Source organism: Molossus molossus, unplaced genomic scaffold (genome assembly GCF_014108415.1).
Source record: "Molossus molossus isolate mMolMol1 unplaced genomic scaffold, mMolMol1.p scaffold_m16_p_20, whole genome shotgun sequence".
In the NCBI taxonomy this organism is placed as follows: domain Eukaryota; kingdom Metazoa; phylum Chordata; class Mammalia; order Chiroptera; family Molossidae; genus Molossus; species Molossus molossus.
The window spans coordinates 51,744,818-51,762,299 of record NW_023425356.1 but is presented as its reverse complement, the minus strand read 5'-3'; the positions used below and the strand labels follow the sequence as shown (position 1 = coordinate 51,762,299).

The following is a 17,482-nucleotide window of genomic DNA, read 5'->3' as shown; positions in this document are numbered from 1 at the left end:
AGCAGGAATTGTAAATTCGCCGGCAGCATTTGAGACCGGGGAGTGGCGCGGTCACCCAGGGTGAGAGGGTGAGTGGACCAGGCGCCTGCACAGCAGGGCGAGCGGAGAAGCCGGCCAGCCCGCGGGTGGGTGTGAGCAGACAGGGTGTGAGCGGAAGGGTGCCTTCCTGAGCCCTGGGAGCAGTCGAGGAGGAGCTGGTCAGCAGTACGCGGGAAGCACCTGCCTTGGATGCCAGACGGCTGCCATGGGCGGGGCGCGGGGGCTCTGGCGCTGCGCATCCCTGAAATGGTGGTGCGGGAGCCCCTGGCAGTGGTTTGGGAAGAAAGACTTTAAAACAGTGGGGGCAGTGGTCTGTAGGGGACTCAGTAAGCTCGATTAAGGAGAGGATGGAGAAAGGTAATGTTTGCAAGTGGGGTTGTAGTTTCAAAACTGCACATATTTATAGAATAAGAAAGAATCTTTGTAGAAGAGGTTGAATGTATGGGGGATAGTTGATGTCCCCAGATGTGCTGTTACTTTAAGTGTTAACCTTGTCAAGACTCTTGATCTCCATTTTACCCTGTAGAATGGGGCAAGTTGTAGAGTTAATAAGTCTTCTTTCTGCATATAGTTCTACCTAGTGATTGTTTAAGCACATTTTATATTTCCTTACTTTTAAAGAAACACTAATCTTTTTCAACTGATAAGTCAGCTTGATGGTTGCCTGGTGGGACTCACCATCTTCCAGAGGCCCCGGGGTTTGTTGTTTTAATTTCCCATTCTAGCGGGTATGTGTCTTTATTTGGGTAAATACCAACGATAAAAATGTTACTAATAAAAATTTTTAAATTTTAATGGCTTACTTTACTGAAAAAAATACTTTTTCTTTCAGTAATTATGTACATATCATTGAACTGGTTATTTGTAACTAGTGTTTTTCCTTGTTTATCTTGAATTTTTAACAAAAGCACAACATTTGACAAACAAAATATATTTAGTCTAAGCTGCCTGGTTGCCTCCATGGTTCATATTTTCTTTTATCAAACCCTTTTTTAAGAAACCAAGTGGTGGGGAAGTATGTTTACAGCGCGCGGATTGTTCTCATCCTGTTGTGGAATGCCTTCCCGTGCCCCGAGCCACGGTTGTGTGGCACGCTGACCCCGTCCTGTGCTGAGTAGAGCGCTCGTTTGGTGACGATGTTGTGGAATGCCTTCCCGTGCCCCGAGCCACGGTCGTGTGGCACGCTGACCCGTCCTGCGCTGAGCAGAGCGCTCGTTTGGTGACGATGTTGTGGAGTGCCTTCCCGTGTCCCCGAAGCCACGGTCGTGTGGCACGCTGACCCCGTCCTGTGCTGAGTAGAGCGTTCGTTTGGTGACGATGGTATCTGTCCTGTGTTTTGTTCAGTTTGAACAGCATGTCTTAATGAGTAGTTTTGGTTTTCCTTTTTATTCATGTTTCTGATTGTGCCTGTAGGAAAAAGTCCTCTTCTGACATGTGTTTGTTTCTCTTGCCTACTTATATTATTAAAACTAACAAATTGATCCTCTTAAAAATATTTAGGCCAGCAATTTCTCCTTGTTCTATTAAAACAGCAACAACTAAAGAAACCTGTGATCTTCACATTTAATTTCTGAGAGGATATGAGAAAATGCCTGAGCTTTAACTTCGGCCACGACTGAAGTAGGTTGCTCTCTGTGGATTGCAGGGCCATGGCTCAGTGGGTGTCCGTGGCTCAGTGGGTGTCCGTGGCGCTGTGAGGTTTGGAACATCAGCCTTGGGCAGACATGCCCTTTCTCTCCCAGGGTTAAAGAGAGGGGAACACTAATTACAGGCTCTAGAAATGTAAATAACTCCACTAGATGCTATTTTACAGAAGCAGACTTCTTTTGATGTTAATAAAGCGTTTACATACAGAAAGAGGCTTGGACATCAGAAACCAGTGAAACAGATCTCACTGCTTTAGTAGGGAGGTGGGGAAACAAACAGGGGACCTGTCCTGTGGTGAGGGTGTGTCTCCTTCAGCTGAAACACTGCGCCAGACTGAGCTTTGTTCCAGCGACAGCATCCTGCCAAGGCTGCTTCAGGTGATGTGTCAGACAGCCATTGCATTTATTCCAACAAGTCCAATTTTTATTAAACACCTAATGATGAAGCCTGCTGTATTAATGGGAAATAAGGTCAGTATGCACACTGGGATATACCCGTCAATACTGTATTTTAAATTGTAGAGAAAAAATAAGTTAGTGAAATCAAACTTCATTCGAGATCTGTGTTCCTCGGAACTGGTCATCACTTAGGCACTAGAAGGAAGGGCCTCGCCCCTGCCTCGTGAGCTGGTTCTTCCAGGTGTGACACGGGCCGCCCTGCTCTTCGAAAGCAGAGGTTCCTGGGGACCCTTCCGTGAGCCAGGCGGCATAAAGCGAGGAAGCGACTGCCAGTAACCATGGAAGAGTGGGTGGCGTTGCCAGACCAGATCCTGCCAGACAACAGGAAACCTGAGAGAGCATCAACGTGTAGTACACGCAGGGAGCACAGCGTCAGTGAAGGTACAGCCCAGATGCACAGACCCAGTTCAGAGCTCTGGTAGCGGCAGTGAGGGTACAGCCCAGATGCACAGACCCAGTTCGGAGCTCTGGTAGCGTCAGTGAAGGTGCAGACCCAGTTCAGAGCTCTGGTAGCGTCAGTGAAGGTGCAGACCCAGTTCAGAGCTCTGGTAGCGTCAGTGAAGGTGCAGACCCAGTTCGGAGCTCTGGTAGCGTCAGTGAAGGTGCAGACCCAGTTCGGAGCTCTGGTAGCGTCAGTGAAGGTGCAGACCCAGTTCGGAGCTCTGGTAGCGTCAGTGAAGGTGCAGACCCAGTTCGGAGCTCTGGTAGCGTCAGTGAAGGTGCAGACCCAGTTCGGAGCTCTGGTAGCGTCAGTGAAGGTGCAGACCCAGTTCGGAGCTCTGGTAGCGTCAGTGAAGGTACAGACCCAGTTCAGAGCTCTGGTAGCGTCAGTGAAGGTGCAGACCCAGTTCAGAGCTCTGGTAGCGTCAGTGAAGGTACAGCCCAGTTCGGAGCTCCAGCAGGTTGATGCTGAGACTCTGAGTGTGGTTCCCAGGACGGAGCCTCTGTCATGGTCCATGCAAAACAAAGGCTGATGTCTTTTTCCATAACAGCAAAACCCTCTTGCGAAATCTTTTGGTTAGCGAAAACAGGTACTATTGTAGGTCTTTTGTCAAAACAAAGGTGCCTAACGCAAAATTTCAAAGAGCAGGGGAGACTTAGCTTTGGAAAGTTAACGCTGTTTAATTTTCGCTGCATGCACTCGTCGTTACATTCTCCTGCCAGCCAAATCAGTGTTGTATCTCCAGTTAGTGTTCTAAGTAAGAGTTGTCTGTGGTTAAAATAACAGACATTTTTTTGGGTTTTTAGTGTGTGACTGGTCCTGTGTTAAGAATTTTACATGTATTATAGCATCTGTTCTCATTTAATGAGATCATGCTAATATTACCTTCAGCTTACTGATGAAGAAACCAAGATCCCAAGAAATATATAAAGACAAGTGAGATTAGTCCTGGGGCCACCTTTGTAAATGTCTGTTTTATTAATCCAGCTGATACTTAAATGTCTGCCTACTGGTGGCAAGTACTGGGCTTGGCTCTAGGACCCATGAGTGAATAAAGCTAGTGCTCTCTCTGCTTGGAACATAGAATTGATTGACAGCAACACTATTATTAATAAGAGTTGGTTAATCATAACAATAATAACAATGTAGACATTTATATTGCATTTTCTTTGTGCCAAACATTACCTTGAGCAATGTTTATATGTTATTTTATGTAATCCTCAGCACAACCTTACACAGTAGGGGCTTTATTATCCCCATTTTCCAGATGAGAAAACTCATCTAAGTGTGCCCCAGGTCACCACTACAAGTGGTGTAGAGTTAGGAATGGGATGCAGACCCAGCAGCTCGGCTCTGGCATCTGGTCTTTACAACTGTGCTTGGCCTCATCCACCCGTGGAGACATGATGAACAAATAAATGGACGTGCGCTGAGCGTCAGAAAGAGGGAATAGCAGAGTGCAGTGGGGAACGTGTAAGAGAGTCTTCGGCCCTTCCGGTAGGGGGCCCAGTAAGGCATCCTGCGGACAAGGCATGGCAGCTGGGATCGGAAAGATGGGCCAGGCCGAGTCGGGTGAAGGGTCCCCGGACAGCAGGGGCACGGGCCTGGACAAACCTTAGAACAGCTGGAGGAGCCAGCATGGTTGCAGCGAGCTCTGACGTTGAGTGGTGGGGTGGGCCCAGGTGGACAGGACGTTTTGGACATCTTCATGTTTGGGACTTTATATTTAAGAACATCAGGAAGCTAATGAAGGGTGTGAATTAGGGAGTGTAGCCTGGTCTGGCTTGTTCCACCCAGTAGGGAGAACTGACTAGAGACTACCCTTAGGAGGTTCTCCTGGTGACAGAGGTTCTAACCTGCTGATTGAAATAAGTAGGAGACAGGTGAAGGGATTCGAGAAACATTCAGGATGTAGAATAAACAGGATCTGTAAAGCTAGTTACCAAGACAGCATGTTTGGCTCTACTGTTAGCACAGGTTTTTTAGAACCACAAATGAATATAATGTAGTGGAAATGCACAGATTAAGTGGTTTGAAAACAGCATTATCACAATGTTAATTTGTGGTTCTTTTGTGAAAGGCTTGGAAGATACCTAATTAACCAAAATGAAGCTGAAAGAAGCTGCTTTCAAATCATATTCCAGCTCATATTCAAATTTTTCTGAGCCAATTCGCTTGCTTGACAAAAGGGCTTTTGTACCATTTCTGGAAGGAATCTCTTAAATTTGTCAGGAATCTTATGTTATTTACTATTCACTTCTAATTCCGAAAAATGAAGTCTTTCCCAGGACTGTATATTGTCTTGATTCTTATGTGGTTATCACTGTGCTTCTGAAGCGTGTGTTTTAGTCAGGTGCCGTTCACCTTGGCGAAGAGCACTCTTCGCCAACAGCACCAGCTCGTGTAGTGAGGGTGGTCACTGCGATGTAGAAGGGCCCTCTGAAGCCGCGGTCGACAGTGCCCTGGTGCTGAAAGCCTGCGGTCTGGTCAGTGGGGAACGGAGCTGTGTCCCCGGATGCTTGAGAGGGAGGAGAGACCGCGTCTCCAGGCGTCTCCAGTGCTGTGTTACTCATCGCTTCTGAGGAGTAACAGCAGTAACATTGGTACATTTCTTGATTGAAATAGTTCTTTGTTCCAGCACTCTGATCTCCTCTGCGCAGTCAAGTCACTTGCGAGCAGTTCAGTGCGGGGCTCTCGTACTGCAGGACATCTAGGTAATAGAGAACAGGGTGCAGCCGGGGTTCCCTCGTCTGGAAAGCGGAGCTGGTGACGGGCTACACGGGCTGAGGGAAGAACACGTCTGTCTCCTGGTCGTGGGGACGTCACTCCGTGTCAGTTACTGTGCGGACCGTGCTTCCCCAGGGTCGTGTGTGTTGAGGGGAAGCCCGAACCTTACAGCTCTTAAACGAACATCCCTCTTGTCAAGTAGAATACTTGTTGCATGTGTCTGCATTAGGTGAGCAAGGCTCTCGGTAATAAAGTGTTTGTTTTATGTATTTAGTTAGTTGGTTTTTTGTTGTTGTTGTTAATCCTCACCCGAGGATATTTTTCCATTGATTTTTAGATAGAGTCGAAGGGAGGGAGGGAGAGAGAGAGAGGCATTGATGTGAGAGAGACATCGATTGGTTTCCTCCCACACAGCCCCGCCTGGGCCAGGGACTGACCCTGCATCCCAGGCATGTGCCCTTGACCAGGAATCGAACCTGCTGCCCTTCGATCTGGTGCTCTGACTGTTGAGCCAAATTGGTCAGGGTGGTAATAAAGGTTTTAGATTATGTTTGCTGATCCAACCTCTAACAAACAGAGCAAATTAGGGAAAATTTAAATGGCTACAAATATTTTTTTCAAACACAGTAGAAATAAAACATTTAAGTTTAAATTTTTTTAAATCTTTAATTTTTTTTCTTTACTGATATTAGAGAGAGAAAGGAAGGGAGGAGAGAGAAATATCGATGAGAGAGAGCATCAGTTGGCTGCCTCCTGCATGCCCCCCCACTGGGGATCGGGCCCACAACCTGGGCATGTGCCCTGACCGGGAATCGAACCAGTGACCTCTCGGTACATGGGTCAGCACTCAACCACTGAGCCACACCGGCCAGGCTAAGTTTTAATTCTTCAAAGTAGATTTTTTTTAGACGTTTGTAGCCTAGAATACGCATTTTATCAGAAACATTGTGAATTAATTCACTAATAAGTCGGGGATCTCTGTTTCTGAGAAAATTCACCTCGATGGACTGTAGTGACCAGGCAGGGCCACATTATACTAGGAAGAGCAGACGGAACAAGTTGAGGGAACAAGCTGGGACCTCAGAGAGAGCCACCCTTTCACACCTCAGCGGGGAACAAGGCTTTGCTCTGCGTGTTTTTGGCCAGAGACACCCTAGGGTGTGCACAGTCTGCAGATACCTGGACTCAGTCTGAAGGTTTTGTAGCCCACGGAGTAGTTCATTCTACTTAGGTGGTCAGGGAACAATTTCACACAAGGTCAGCGAGATCACAACAACTCAGATGAACAAATTGTCAACTGAAATTATTTTATACATTAAATCAATCCTCCTGTGTTGGACATAGTTTACAGTGTATAGATTGTGTTCACAAGAGGTTAAATGGTCACTTCGTAGTAGGCACCACAAGGAAGGAGATGTTCATAAACTTGGACCATCTCAGGAAGCTGCTTGCTTTTGGGTGGTGGTGGGGTCCTGTCTCTTTATTTTTCTCCACCATTCTGACCTCTCGACAGCTGTGTGTGCTCTGGTCCTGCAGTCACAGTTGGCAGGTGTCTGTGACTGTCTCTATAAGGACAGCTTTGATGGAGCATTTACATTTCACGAGGCTTCTCATAACTTCTGCTTCGTGGACTAGGAAATTCAGTCCTGCAGTTCTCTCACCCTGCTTTTTTCCCCTCTTTACTTTAAAATTAAAATAAACAGCAAAGCACGTTAGAAAACGCGGTGAGGTCGTGAGAGAACCAGCCCCAGCCCCTCCCCTTAGCTTCCTGAGCACCCGGCTCTCACCGCCCCCACACCTGGCGGCAGCGGGACGGGATTTCAGCGGCATCCCCCCGAGTGAGCGCTGTGGACAGGTGCCTAGCAGACAGCAGTGCCTTCCAAGGTGGCCAGGGCTAGGGTGGGTGTCGCGAAGGCCCATTCTCAATGTTCCCTGTGCGCTCCAGGTCTGCTGCTTATTGTACCGGACTGCCATTTGGCACACCAGTCACGGGTCTGAAAGCTGTCAGGGACTGTTCGTTCATTTCCAGCAGCTGATTCTGTCAAGGGCCTAGTCATAACAGAAGTAGCACAGAAACAGGGATTTCACCATTTGGGAGACTAGCATTAGAATTCATTTACACATTTATTTTCAAATCGTAATTGATGTTATCGGAGGAGGTTTCGCGTGAGTCAGAGGTGAAGATTCTTATTATCAGTGACTTCTCATCTCTTGGAGAGAATCCCCCTTGTTCCTACGCAGTTCGGTTTCCAAGGCCTGTGAGTTGTCCTCTCGCAAGATGAAAGCCACACAGGTTCTCAGATTCTCCTGTAATCGTGCGCCAGCGCCTCCCAGCGGACTGGAAAAGACCGAAGCCCTTTACTGTAAAGTGGACCTCAGAACTCAGTTTTGTCAAGTACTTACTTTTAGCCCTGTTTTATCACGAAGCGTCGTATCTCAGAAGAGTGTTCGTTCCGTGGGCTCTGGCAGAAATGTTACGTGTTTGATTACATCACAATTTGTATTCCCTCTGTATTTTAATGCTCCCCCAAGCTGTTATTCATAAAAAAAAAAAAATTTTTAAGCCCTGTTTAAGTTTGCCCTTGAATAGCCACCTGCTCTTGGGGAGGGAGGGTGGCTTTGAAGTGGTCTGTATCAGTTTCTTAGATTTCTTGTTTATTTGCCATTTTACAAAGATTTTATTCATTGAAATAGATGTATGCTATGAAAATCACCTAGAGAGTCTTAAGATGAAATTCCCATTTTTATAATTGAGTGATCAAATTCATTGGAAGATTAGCCAGGAGGAGGAGATGAAATATACCAAAACATACGCTCTTGTAACAGAGAGGTTTAGAAAATTACAACGCACCATATGCTTTCTCCCCACCCCCAGATTATGTATATGGACCTGAGAGAATTCTCTGTGGGAGCCCTTGCACCCTCTCAGTGCTCCTGATGCTATGCAACTGGGGTAGAAAACCGAGGGCACTCTGCTAGGTACAATGACCAGTTCATACGTATGTCATTGCCTGCACCTAGTCTGATCCCCAGTGACGCAATGTGGTTCTCAGGTGGGTTTGGTTTCCATTGGATTCCAAGGGAGTCGTGTACACAGAGCAGGGTGCAGTGCCACTTTGGAATATGAGTGTTTCTATGACACTAGCCTTTGAGCTTGAAGTGAGAGCCATGACATGGGAGAATTATGACAAGGACAGCCTGATTTAAGTTTTATAAATTTTAGGAAATGTCATCTTTTTATTGGTTTCAGAGACTTTTTCAAATGTTTTAAACACAATTTTCAGATAACAATAATGAAAAGCTGAGCCCCAAACCAGGGACAGGTGAACCAGTTTTAAGTTTGCAGTACAGCACAGAAGGAACGACCGCAAGCACAATAAAACTGAACTTTACAGACGAATGGTAAGTTCGCGTTTTCGTCAAGATGTTCTTAGCCACTGTGTAGGACTGTGTTAGATGTCACTGCAGCACTTCACGTCTTTATGTCTTGCTTTGCTATAATGTGTGCCTCAGACTCACCTGGAGAGCTTGTTCAAACGGATGGCCGGGCCCCTCCGCTCGCTTTGAGGAGCGGGGCCGAGAATTTGCATTTCTGGAAACTTCCCAGGTGATGCTGACGTTGCTAGTCCTGGAATATGCCTCTTGATAGAAAATGCAAAAGATAAACAGAATTAATCACTTGTAGAACCTAGTATACAAATAACAAACCTGACATTCTGGAGCTTTTTGCAGTCTTGGTCCTGTGTATAGATTTATATATATATATATGTATGTATGTATGTCTGATTTTTGTTTTCAGTTTTAAAATATAACTTTAATCGTGTTGAATATGCTCTGTTCTCCCTTGCATTTATTTGACTTAACTTTATAGTAAATATTCACATGTTACTACTTAGCTTTTATAAGTATTATTTTACTAGCTGTATAATAGCCCGTCAAGTAGATGTACCACAGTTCACTTAACCATTTCTATTTAATTGGGCAGTGAATTTGTTCACCCTTTTTATATTTAACCAAATAAGGCCATAATGAATATCTTTGTTTACAGGCTTTTTTCCCACTTTTAAAATTATCGATTTGAGATATATTTCCAGAAATGTACTATTACATTTAGGTTAAAAATATTGCCAAATTATTTTCAAAAGAATTGAGTGTCATTACATTTCACCAGCAGCATATGGATCTGCACATTTTGCTGTCTCTCGGCAATGTTCAATATATTCATTTATTTTTAACTTGTACATTTTACTTTAAAATAACATTTGTTTCTATTTGATTACCAGTAAGATTGAGCTTTATATTTATTTAATGGTTGTATAGGTTCTCTTTAATGACATTTCTGATTATATTTATTGCTCATTAATCTAGTTAAATCATACTGTTTAAAAAAAATCAAGGTCTGTGGGCTTTTTCATTCTTCCCCACTGTCTCATGGCCTTCTGCTTCAGACTGCCTCCAGCCTTCTCCCTTACATGTGTTACCATTGCTGTGTTAATATCGCTACAGTGATAGCACGGTCTTTCTTAATATGCAATATAATTAATTATATATTATATAGTAATTATATTAATCATTTTATAACCAATATATTATTCTGTGTAATTAATATATTATATTAACATACTTAATTGTATATTAATATAGTTGTTATATGTTATATGTTAGTATAATATATAATATGTATAAATAATATATAATGTAGTTATATATTGTTTATTAATATATAATTAATTATATGTTCATGTATGATCATATTGATATGTATGTATTTTGGTTCCCTGGTTTCCATTTGTGTTGATGTGTGTATGTATTTTATATTAGAATCTTTGATTAAGTAGTATTCTCAAATAGTGTTGAATACCTTCTCTGTTCCAGAGACTATTGTAGACATGGGGAGTGTATCAGTGAAAAGTATAGGCAAGAAAACCTCTACCCTGTAGGAGCTCGGACAGGCACACGATAATAACTAAGCGAATCATGTAATACATTAGAAGGTACCAAGTGCGAGGGGATGGGCAGCATCACGGGGAGGGTGAGAAGGCGTGAGCCGCGCGTGCACAGAGCAGAGGGAAGGCCAGACCTGTGGTGTGTGAGGGTCGTTAGGGGAGCGTACGCGTGGAGCCGGAGTGGCAGCAAAGGGCAGCCAAGTGAGGAGGACGTTTGAAAGGACGGAGGCCAGCTGGGTGCTGTGCAGACACCGGCTGCAGGTAGAGCCGGGTGAACAGGCAGCAGACGGCGCTTAGCGCGGTGACAGGTGCCGTGTCTTGGCCCAGGGGTGAGCAGGGGAGGTGGTAAGAGGAGGTGCATTCTGGATGTGTACTCGAAGGCGCAATCGCTAGAACGTCATGAGCCCAGTCTTTGACCTCTGCTTTCTCAAACCAGAATGTCTATGGCCCTTGCTCATAGTATATAATTTACAATCACAGAAGATTATCATCCTTACTCTTTTTTTGTCTTTTCTATTTTCATTCTAGACAGAAGGGGCTGATTTCTTATAAAGAATCTCATCTGAGCATTTTTGTGAGAAAACATATGTTCAGTCCCACTCTTCTGTTGGACACCACTTTCCCTCCCCAAAACTGACCATGAATTATATTCTTATCTGCCAGTTTCTTGTTTCTTTATCAAAGAAGTTACTAGTTTTTTTATTCTGATTGTGAGAACATTCAGTCTTCAGCGTAAAAAACATTCCAGAAAGGACGCGGTCTGTTTCTCTGCCGCGTGGTGTCTTGCTCCCGGTTCAGTTTCTCTGATGACAGAGGAGGCACCAGAGCCCACGGGCTGGAGCTCGGACTCGTTTTCTCACCTGAAAGCGGGCGTGTCCCGTAGAGCCCACCTCAGAGGCTGTGGGTTTCGGAGACCACAGACGCAGCCCGGCCCTCCCCTGGCGCGGGCTGGCCTCCGAGAGGCGCTGCAGCCGGCGTCGGGGAGTGTGCTCCAGTCCTTGGCACAGTTTCCTGCTGTGGCGTTTATCTGTTTCTTACTGATTTATAAGGTGTTTATTTCTTACAGGGTAAGTGAGGATAATACCATTTGACTTTCACTCGTTGCAAAGATTTCCCCTGCTTGCTGTTTGTCCTTTGGTTGCAGCCTGTGAGCTCACGCTTAGAAAGCCTTGTCCCACCCAGGACTAGGGGGCACATTTCTTCTTGTTTCCCTCTTGCATTTCTGTGACTTTATATTAAAAAATTGAATGTTTAGTCCTTCCGTGACCTCCTTCACCATAAAACGTGCTGCAGAGCTAATGGCTTAACTTTTGCACGTGGTTGTCCCTCTGTCCCAGCGCCATGTAGTGCGCAGTCTCTTCATTTCTCTGTGATTGAACGCCACATAACCTTTGCTGAATACATTCACTTGGTCACTTTGTCTTTTCAACTAACGGCACAATCCCTATCTCAGTGCCATGATGTTTCAGTGATGGTAACTGTTACACACGAGCATTGTCCTGATGCCTGTGTCATAGCTTTCTCTGTACCCAAACGACTATTACTTATTTCTGGTTAAAAAGAACTACTTATCAATTGCAAAAAATTAATAATGTACAGAATAGCAAGAAAGGGTCATGGACGCTAATGCTCCTGAGACGACACTTCGCTCTGCCCGTTCTGTCTGGCGTTTGCTCACGAAGGACCCAGCAGGGTACACCCCTTCCCAGGACCCCAGTGTAGACGGGCGCCCTTTTAAAAGCAAATTGACTTTTACAGTGAACCTAAAAGCATCTTTTAGCAAACTCTTGGCAAAAAATTTTATCATAATTTGTATTGTTTACTGAGTCACTGCTATTTGTCTATAATGAATGTTTTTTAGTTATCATTTTCCTTGTTCACACTTCCTCTAAATTTGAGAAATTGTCCCATTTCTGTGAATTTAATTTTAATCCGAGTCAGACTCTTACACATTTTCCTGTTTCCTTCCCCACGTAACTCTCTTCACAATGTGTGATGCCATGGCTAGCCCCAGACCTCACTGACAGGTCCACCTAACTTGCTCTAGCTCTGTGCCCCACCAGGAATGCTAATGGTCATGGCGTCAGCAGGTGGGTATCAAAGCTGGGCCAGGACACACGCTGGACTCCTCCAGGCTGTGGTCCGTCACTGGCCACGCTGAAACCACAGACCAGAACTGGGAGTAGCCCACAGAGGACAGTGCAAGACCAGAGAAGAGGCGAGGCCTTTCTTAAAGTGCTCCTTTCATGCTAGCCTGGGCCAGCAAGGTCTAAAGGGCATACGGTCAGAGTCTGTAAAGTCACGAACGGTTCAGATAGGGGAGCCATCCCTCGGGAGGGTAAGAAGGGAGGCAGTGTAATTAAGTTACAGAATCTGAGCGCGAGGTGTAGACGTGCAGGGCTGATGGGAGAGGCATCAGCACAGCATGGGAGCGGTCCTCTGTGTTTCTCAGTCTCCAGTTCCAGATGAAGGGGATTAGGGCAGTCACCTCGGTCATTAAAAGGGAGGTTTTGTAAGTGCTATTAAAATAATAAGTCTTACATTTTATTTGTAGCCTGAATTTTCGAACTACTTCTATAAAATGCAGAAATGACCCTGCCAGTTCACATTACTAACCCCTGCTGGAACCACTTGCTGTGTTTTGATGGCAGGAGCAGTACTTCCTCCAGTTCCAGAGGGAACGGAACCCACGGCAAACCCGAGGGTCAGGAGGAGGCCCCGGTCCCCCAGAGCTCAGAGCCGCCTCCGGCAGGGGACAGCAAGGCAGGTAAGCGTGACTGCTGGGTCCTCACAGACCCCGAGGTAGCGTCCACGCTTTTCTGTTCCCTCAGTGGTGTCCTTTGGTTTCTTGTTTTTAATAAATGATTTTGTGTCTAGTCTGCTATGACTGTTGATAGGGAGGTAACAGGTGCATCAGGTAGGGACTGTTGACAGGTCAGAGGGGGTGGCAGTGCAGCCCAGGTCCCCGCGTGGACACACGGCCAGGAGACACCGTCACTGCACCGACCCCCATGTGTGCTGTCCGCGTCCGTTTGGGTCACCTCTGCCATGTTCACACCTCGCAGTGGCCTTCAGAGTGTGGGTGGGTTAGGAAGGAAGGAAAGGAGGAGGACGACCCACGTGGGCTCCGAGTGAACCTTGTTTCACGCCGCAAGTGCCCCGAGGGAGCTTTCGGAGCCCTTTGGAGAGGGTTTCCATGCGACGATTGTATGATGGAGTCTTGCAAAGAGCCCGAAGCAGTAGCTTCTCAGTCAGTACTTGGTAAGTGAAGGAATAAACGATTCTGCTTCTTGAAACTGAATAGCCACCTCAGTGTAACGGGGTTGACAGGAATTCAGTGTGCAAGAGCACTGTCCCGTGAGGGAGTCTGGCCCTTCTCGGACTGTCTGTCAGGCAGACTGCCCGTTCAGGTGACACCGGAGGCCGAGGCCCAGGGAGCCCTGGGGGCAGCCAGAACCAGCAGGAACGCAGTGCGAGGCCGCGTCTGCGCCGGGGATTCCCCGAGGGTCGGGTCTGTTCTCAAAGGTTCCCTCAGCAAGGGGCCCGGGTACAGCGGGCGGCCCTCCCTGAGAGCGTGGGTCCGAGCTGTGTGCGTCCGGTTGTGTGTCGTACGAGGGGGCTCATCTGAGTGTCCCAAGTTCCTGTGACCCCGAAAGGGTGAGAACTACTTACACATGAGTAGGCTGGAGTATATAAGTTGGTGATTTTTCTTAAAACTGTGTGGATTTGATGATCATTTGATTTATTTCCCAGAAGCTCCTGAAGAACCCTCGGAGAGGGTGACAGTGCCCTGGGAGGGTGCGTCCGCAGAGCAGAGCCAGACGGACACGGGTGAGTGTCGTGCGTCTCCCTGGCTGCGCCACGCTGGTCTCGGAGCTGGAGGGGTCCCAGCACAGGGTGCTGTGGGGTCTGCCGCACGGGGAATGAGCGCTACGAATGTCTGTCAGCTTTGAAGGTGGTCAGGTGAGGGGGCTGCGACCTGACCCCTGTCACTCTCGTTCTGGGCAGCACGGTCCGACGAGTCCACGTCTGCGCCGCCAGAGTCCAGCTCGGGAGAAGGGGACGACTGCCGCCCCGCTGGCCCTCGCGGGGCTCCAGGAGCTGCCGCCGCGGCTGAGGAGGGCCAGGGCCCAGGAGCGGCTGAGGGAGCCCGCGCCGAGAGCTCCGCCCCCCTCGGCAGCCCCGGGCCCGAGCCTCCCGAGGAAGCGTCGGCCACGGACTCTGCTCTGCAGGACACGGATGACAGTGACGATGACCCAGTGCTGATCCCAGGTGCCAGGTATCGAGCAGGACCTGGTGACAGGTTGGTGTACTTTTAATTCGTGTGAACTGTAAAAAACAATTCACAAGGCTGTCCCCCAAGTCACACAGGAGTCTCTCCATGTCGGACGGCTGCTTCCTCTAAGGGGGTCTTTGTTGTGGAAACTGACGGAACTTCCCAGATGAAATCATTTCGCACAGGACGCTCTTTGAGTCAAGTGTGCAGGTGGAAACGGTCCCACCAGCCGGCTTCTGCTCCGAGGCGCGCTCCGAGGCGCGCTCCTCGGCCCACAGCCCGGGGAAGGGGCCGCCGGTCATTACGAGTCAGGGCTGTCTAGCTGTCTGGGTGCCTGCACGCATCCTGGTCGTCAGCAGGTTTGGGGGTATTTTTACTCTTCAATTTTTCTGCTTTTCTGTTGACGCTGGATTAAGGTAGTGACAGTTCTCATTTTGAGAACATTGTTTATCTTTGATTTGTACTAAACTTTAGTAACTCAGTTTATAAAATGAGAAATTACACCAAATAAATATTGTACCTCGATAAAGAATTGAATTGCTAGCACGGTCAGATACTTTTCCTGGTTTTCCTTCTGTGGGATCACAGGGGGTATTCTGTTCCTAGCAGAGAGAGCAAGTCTTTGCGAGTGTGTTGCGTCCTGTGCTGCTGGAGACGACCCGAGGCTGGAGCCAGCGGCAGAGGCGGCAGGCCTCGTGGGCTCTGCCCCTCAGGCATCTCACGGTCCACGGTACCGGCCGTAGGAGCGAAGGAGCGTGTCGCAGCCTCCTGTGCTCAGTCGCCTGCTATTCGTACACTGTTACGGCATTTCATCAAGTGAAGAATAAAATGAAAAGATTCATTTACCATTAAGGAACTACATAGTTGTAATATGATCAAGAGCATAATAACTTGGGTTTGAATCCTGGTTTTACCACCTACTGGCTGTGTTTTCTCATTCAGATTGCTTAATGTTTAAGTTTCAGTTTCTTTATTTATAAAATGGGGTCAAGATTATCTAGAATTGTAAGAATTTTTTAGGAACCTGTCAGTCAGCCATCACAGGCCCTCTCGCGTGGGAAGCAGCCCAGGTGCTGCGCATGGCTGTGTACACGCGGTGACAGGGACAATGGCTCTGGATGCAAAGGCCAGCGGCGGAAGCGGAGATCCTGCCGCTCAGGGAGCCTGCCTTCTCTGAAGTCTCAGGGCTGCCTTCCCTTGGTCACACTCAGCCAGCGCGTCCTTGGCCCATGACCGTGAAGGGTGTGCTCTTTGCTTCGTGTGCTTGGAGGGAGTCCCACATCTCCGCCTCTGCGCGCATTAGTCTTCAGCGTGCTGAGTCTGTGTTTAGACAAGTGAAGCTCTCCACCCCCAGAGGGAGCTGAGAGCTGCATCGCCCTCGCTGCCTGCACAGCCGGTCAGCAAGCCCAGCGCGTCCGAGTCAGACTGGTGGCCTCCCAGCCCAGGGCGCAGAGCTAGCGGCGGCCGCGGTGTTCGGCTTGTCCCTGGAGGCTGCCGTTACAGAGGGAGCGCTGTCCTTGCTTCTGTACTCACGCAACAAAACGATGCCACGGTCATAATTAAAAATGGAATTTAAGTAGCCACTTTTTAATAAAATGTACCCTATCACTTTCCAGATTTGTTTGTTTAAATAGGAAATTGTATTTTTACTAGATAGTAGACTGCTGCAGAAAATTAGTTATTTAGCATCTTCTATCCAGGCTAATTGAACACTTCCACACCGAGCCTGCCTGGTAGCCGAGGAGGCTGAGGTACCACGGAGGGGTTCTGCATATTCTAGACCTGGGGTGGATCTGTTAAAGACAGTCGTGTGACATCAGTGAGGAAGGAGGGACCAGGCGTGCTGACCCGCCGTGCGTGCTCCGGAATCCACGCGCTCCGGCCTGCGTCCAGGTGGGGGGCCGCCTCTGGGCCCACCTCCGCCCCTGCTTCATTCTGGGTTTAACGTGCTAGTCCGAATCCTCAGCTCAGGGGATCAGCTTCAGTTTGTCCCATATATTTTTTTTTATCCTACAGGACATACTAGTAAATGTACTGAGGAGTATCAGAAGGATCATAAAATTCTTACCCTTAGGGAAATTGAATCTATTGAGGAGCCAAGGACACTGCAGAAGCACAAGAACACGGAGAGCAGTCAGGAAACGTAGGGAATTGAGTACGATGTTCTGCACAGATGTGCACACGGGTGTGCTGAGCTGAGATCACCGTGTCAGGTTCCTTGAGAGTCCATTATTCTCTCTCAGCTGTTCACTGGAAATTTATAAATGATGAAAAGCTTCCTTTTGGCTTTTCTCTAAGTAACTTTTAAAGCCCCGAACTTCCTTAGCACACCTTGTTAACCCTCGAGCTGCCTGTATAAAACACGTCTAATATTTCTGCCCTGCCGCGGGCTCGCCGTCCTGGGACCACTGCCCACTTGTCTTCTCCCTTTGGGGGAATGGCTGTGTTGACCTTTATTGTAAAGAGAGGACGTTTAAGACATTTTGCTTCTTAAGCATACGAGAAGCATTTGCCAGCTTGTAAGTAGGCATGTGGTCTTTGAGAACGTGTTTGCAAAGAGACAGGATCCCAGAGCTCTGTTGTGAAAGTCATACCCTTGGTTCTTGGAGTCTCAGGATACTTTTCACACTTGGATAAAATGCCCAACTAAAGGATGCATGTCTTAAAGAGAAGCCAGTCAAGAGTAGTTTGTTAGGGAAGAGAAATGGCCCAGAAATTAAAAATAGGGAAAGCATGTACTTAGATCTGTACTTTAATTTGTATGAAGAATTTCGGAGTAGATCTCAATTTCTTTTTGGCCCCCAATTTTTAATCCTCACCTGAGGACATGCTTACTGATTTTTTAAAACATTTTTATTTTTAGAGAGAGGCGGGGAGAGAGAGAAACATTGATCAGTTGCCTCCTGTACGCTCCCAGCCAGGGATCGAACCTGCAACCTAAGCATGT

General features: G+C 47.3%; 1 protein-coding gene across 6 annotated transcripts in view; it reads left to right on the top strand.

Moving 5' to 3' along the window:
* The window catches only part of DCAF6 (DDB1 and CUL4 associated factor 6), a 74,401-nt gene that overhangs the window by 46,522 nt on the left and 10,397 nt on the right, over positions 1–17,482 (top strand). For 5 of the 6 annotated variants that reach the window (XM_036273147.1, XM_036273146.1, XM_036273144.1 and 2 more), the window contains 4 exons: positions 8,598–8,715; positions 12,911–13,026; positions 14,013–14,090; positions 14,268–14,562. In XM_036273147.1, the coding sequence (XP_036129040.1) occupies positions 8,598–8,715; positions 12,911–13,026; positions 14,013–14,090; positions 14,268–14,562 (607 nt within the window). The remainder of the gene's footprint in view (positions 1–8,597; positions 8,716–12,910; positions 13,027–14,012; positions 14,091–14,267; positions 14,563–17,482) is intronic. The other variant, XM_036273145.1, reaches the window with a different exon arrangement.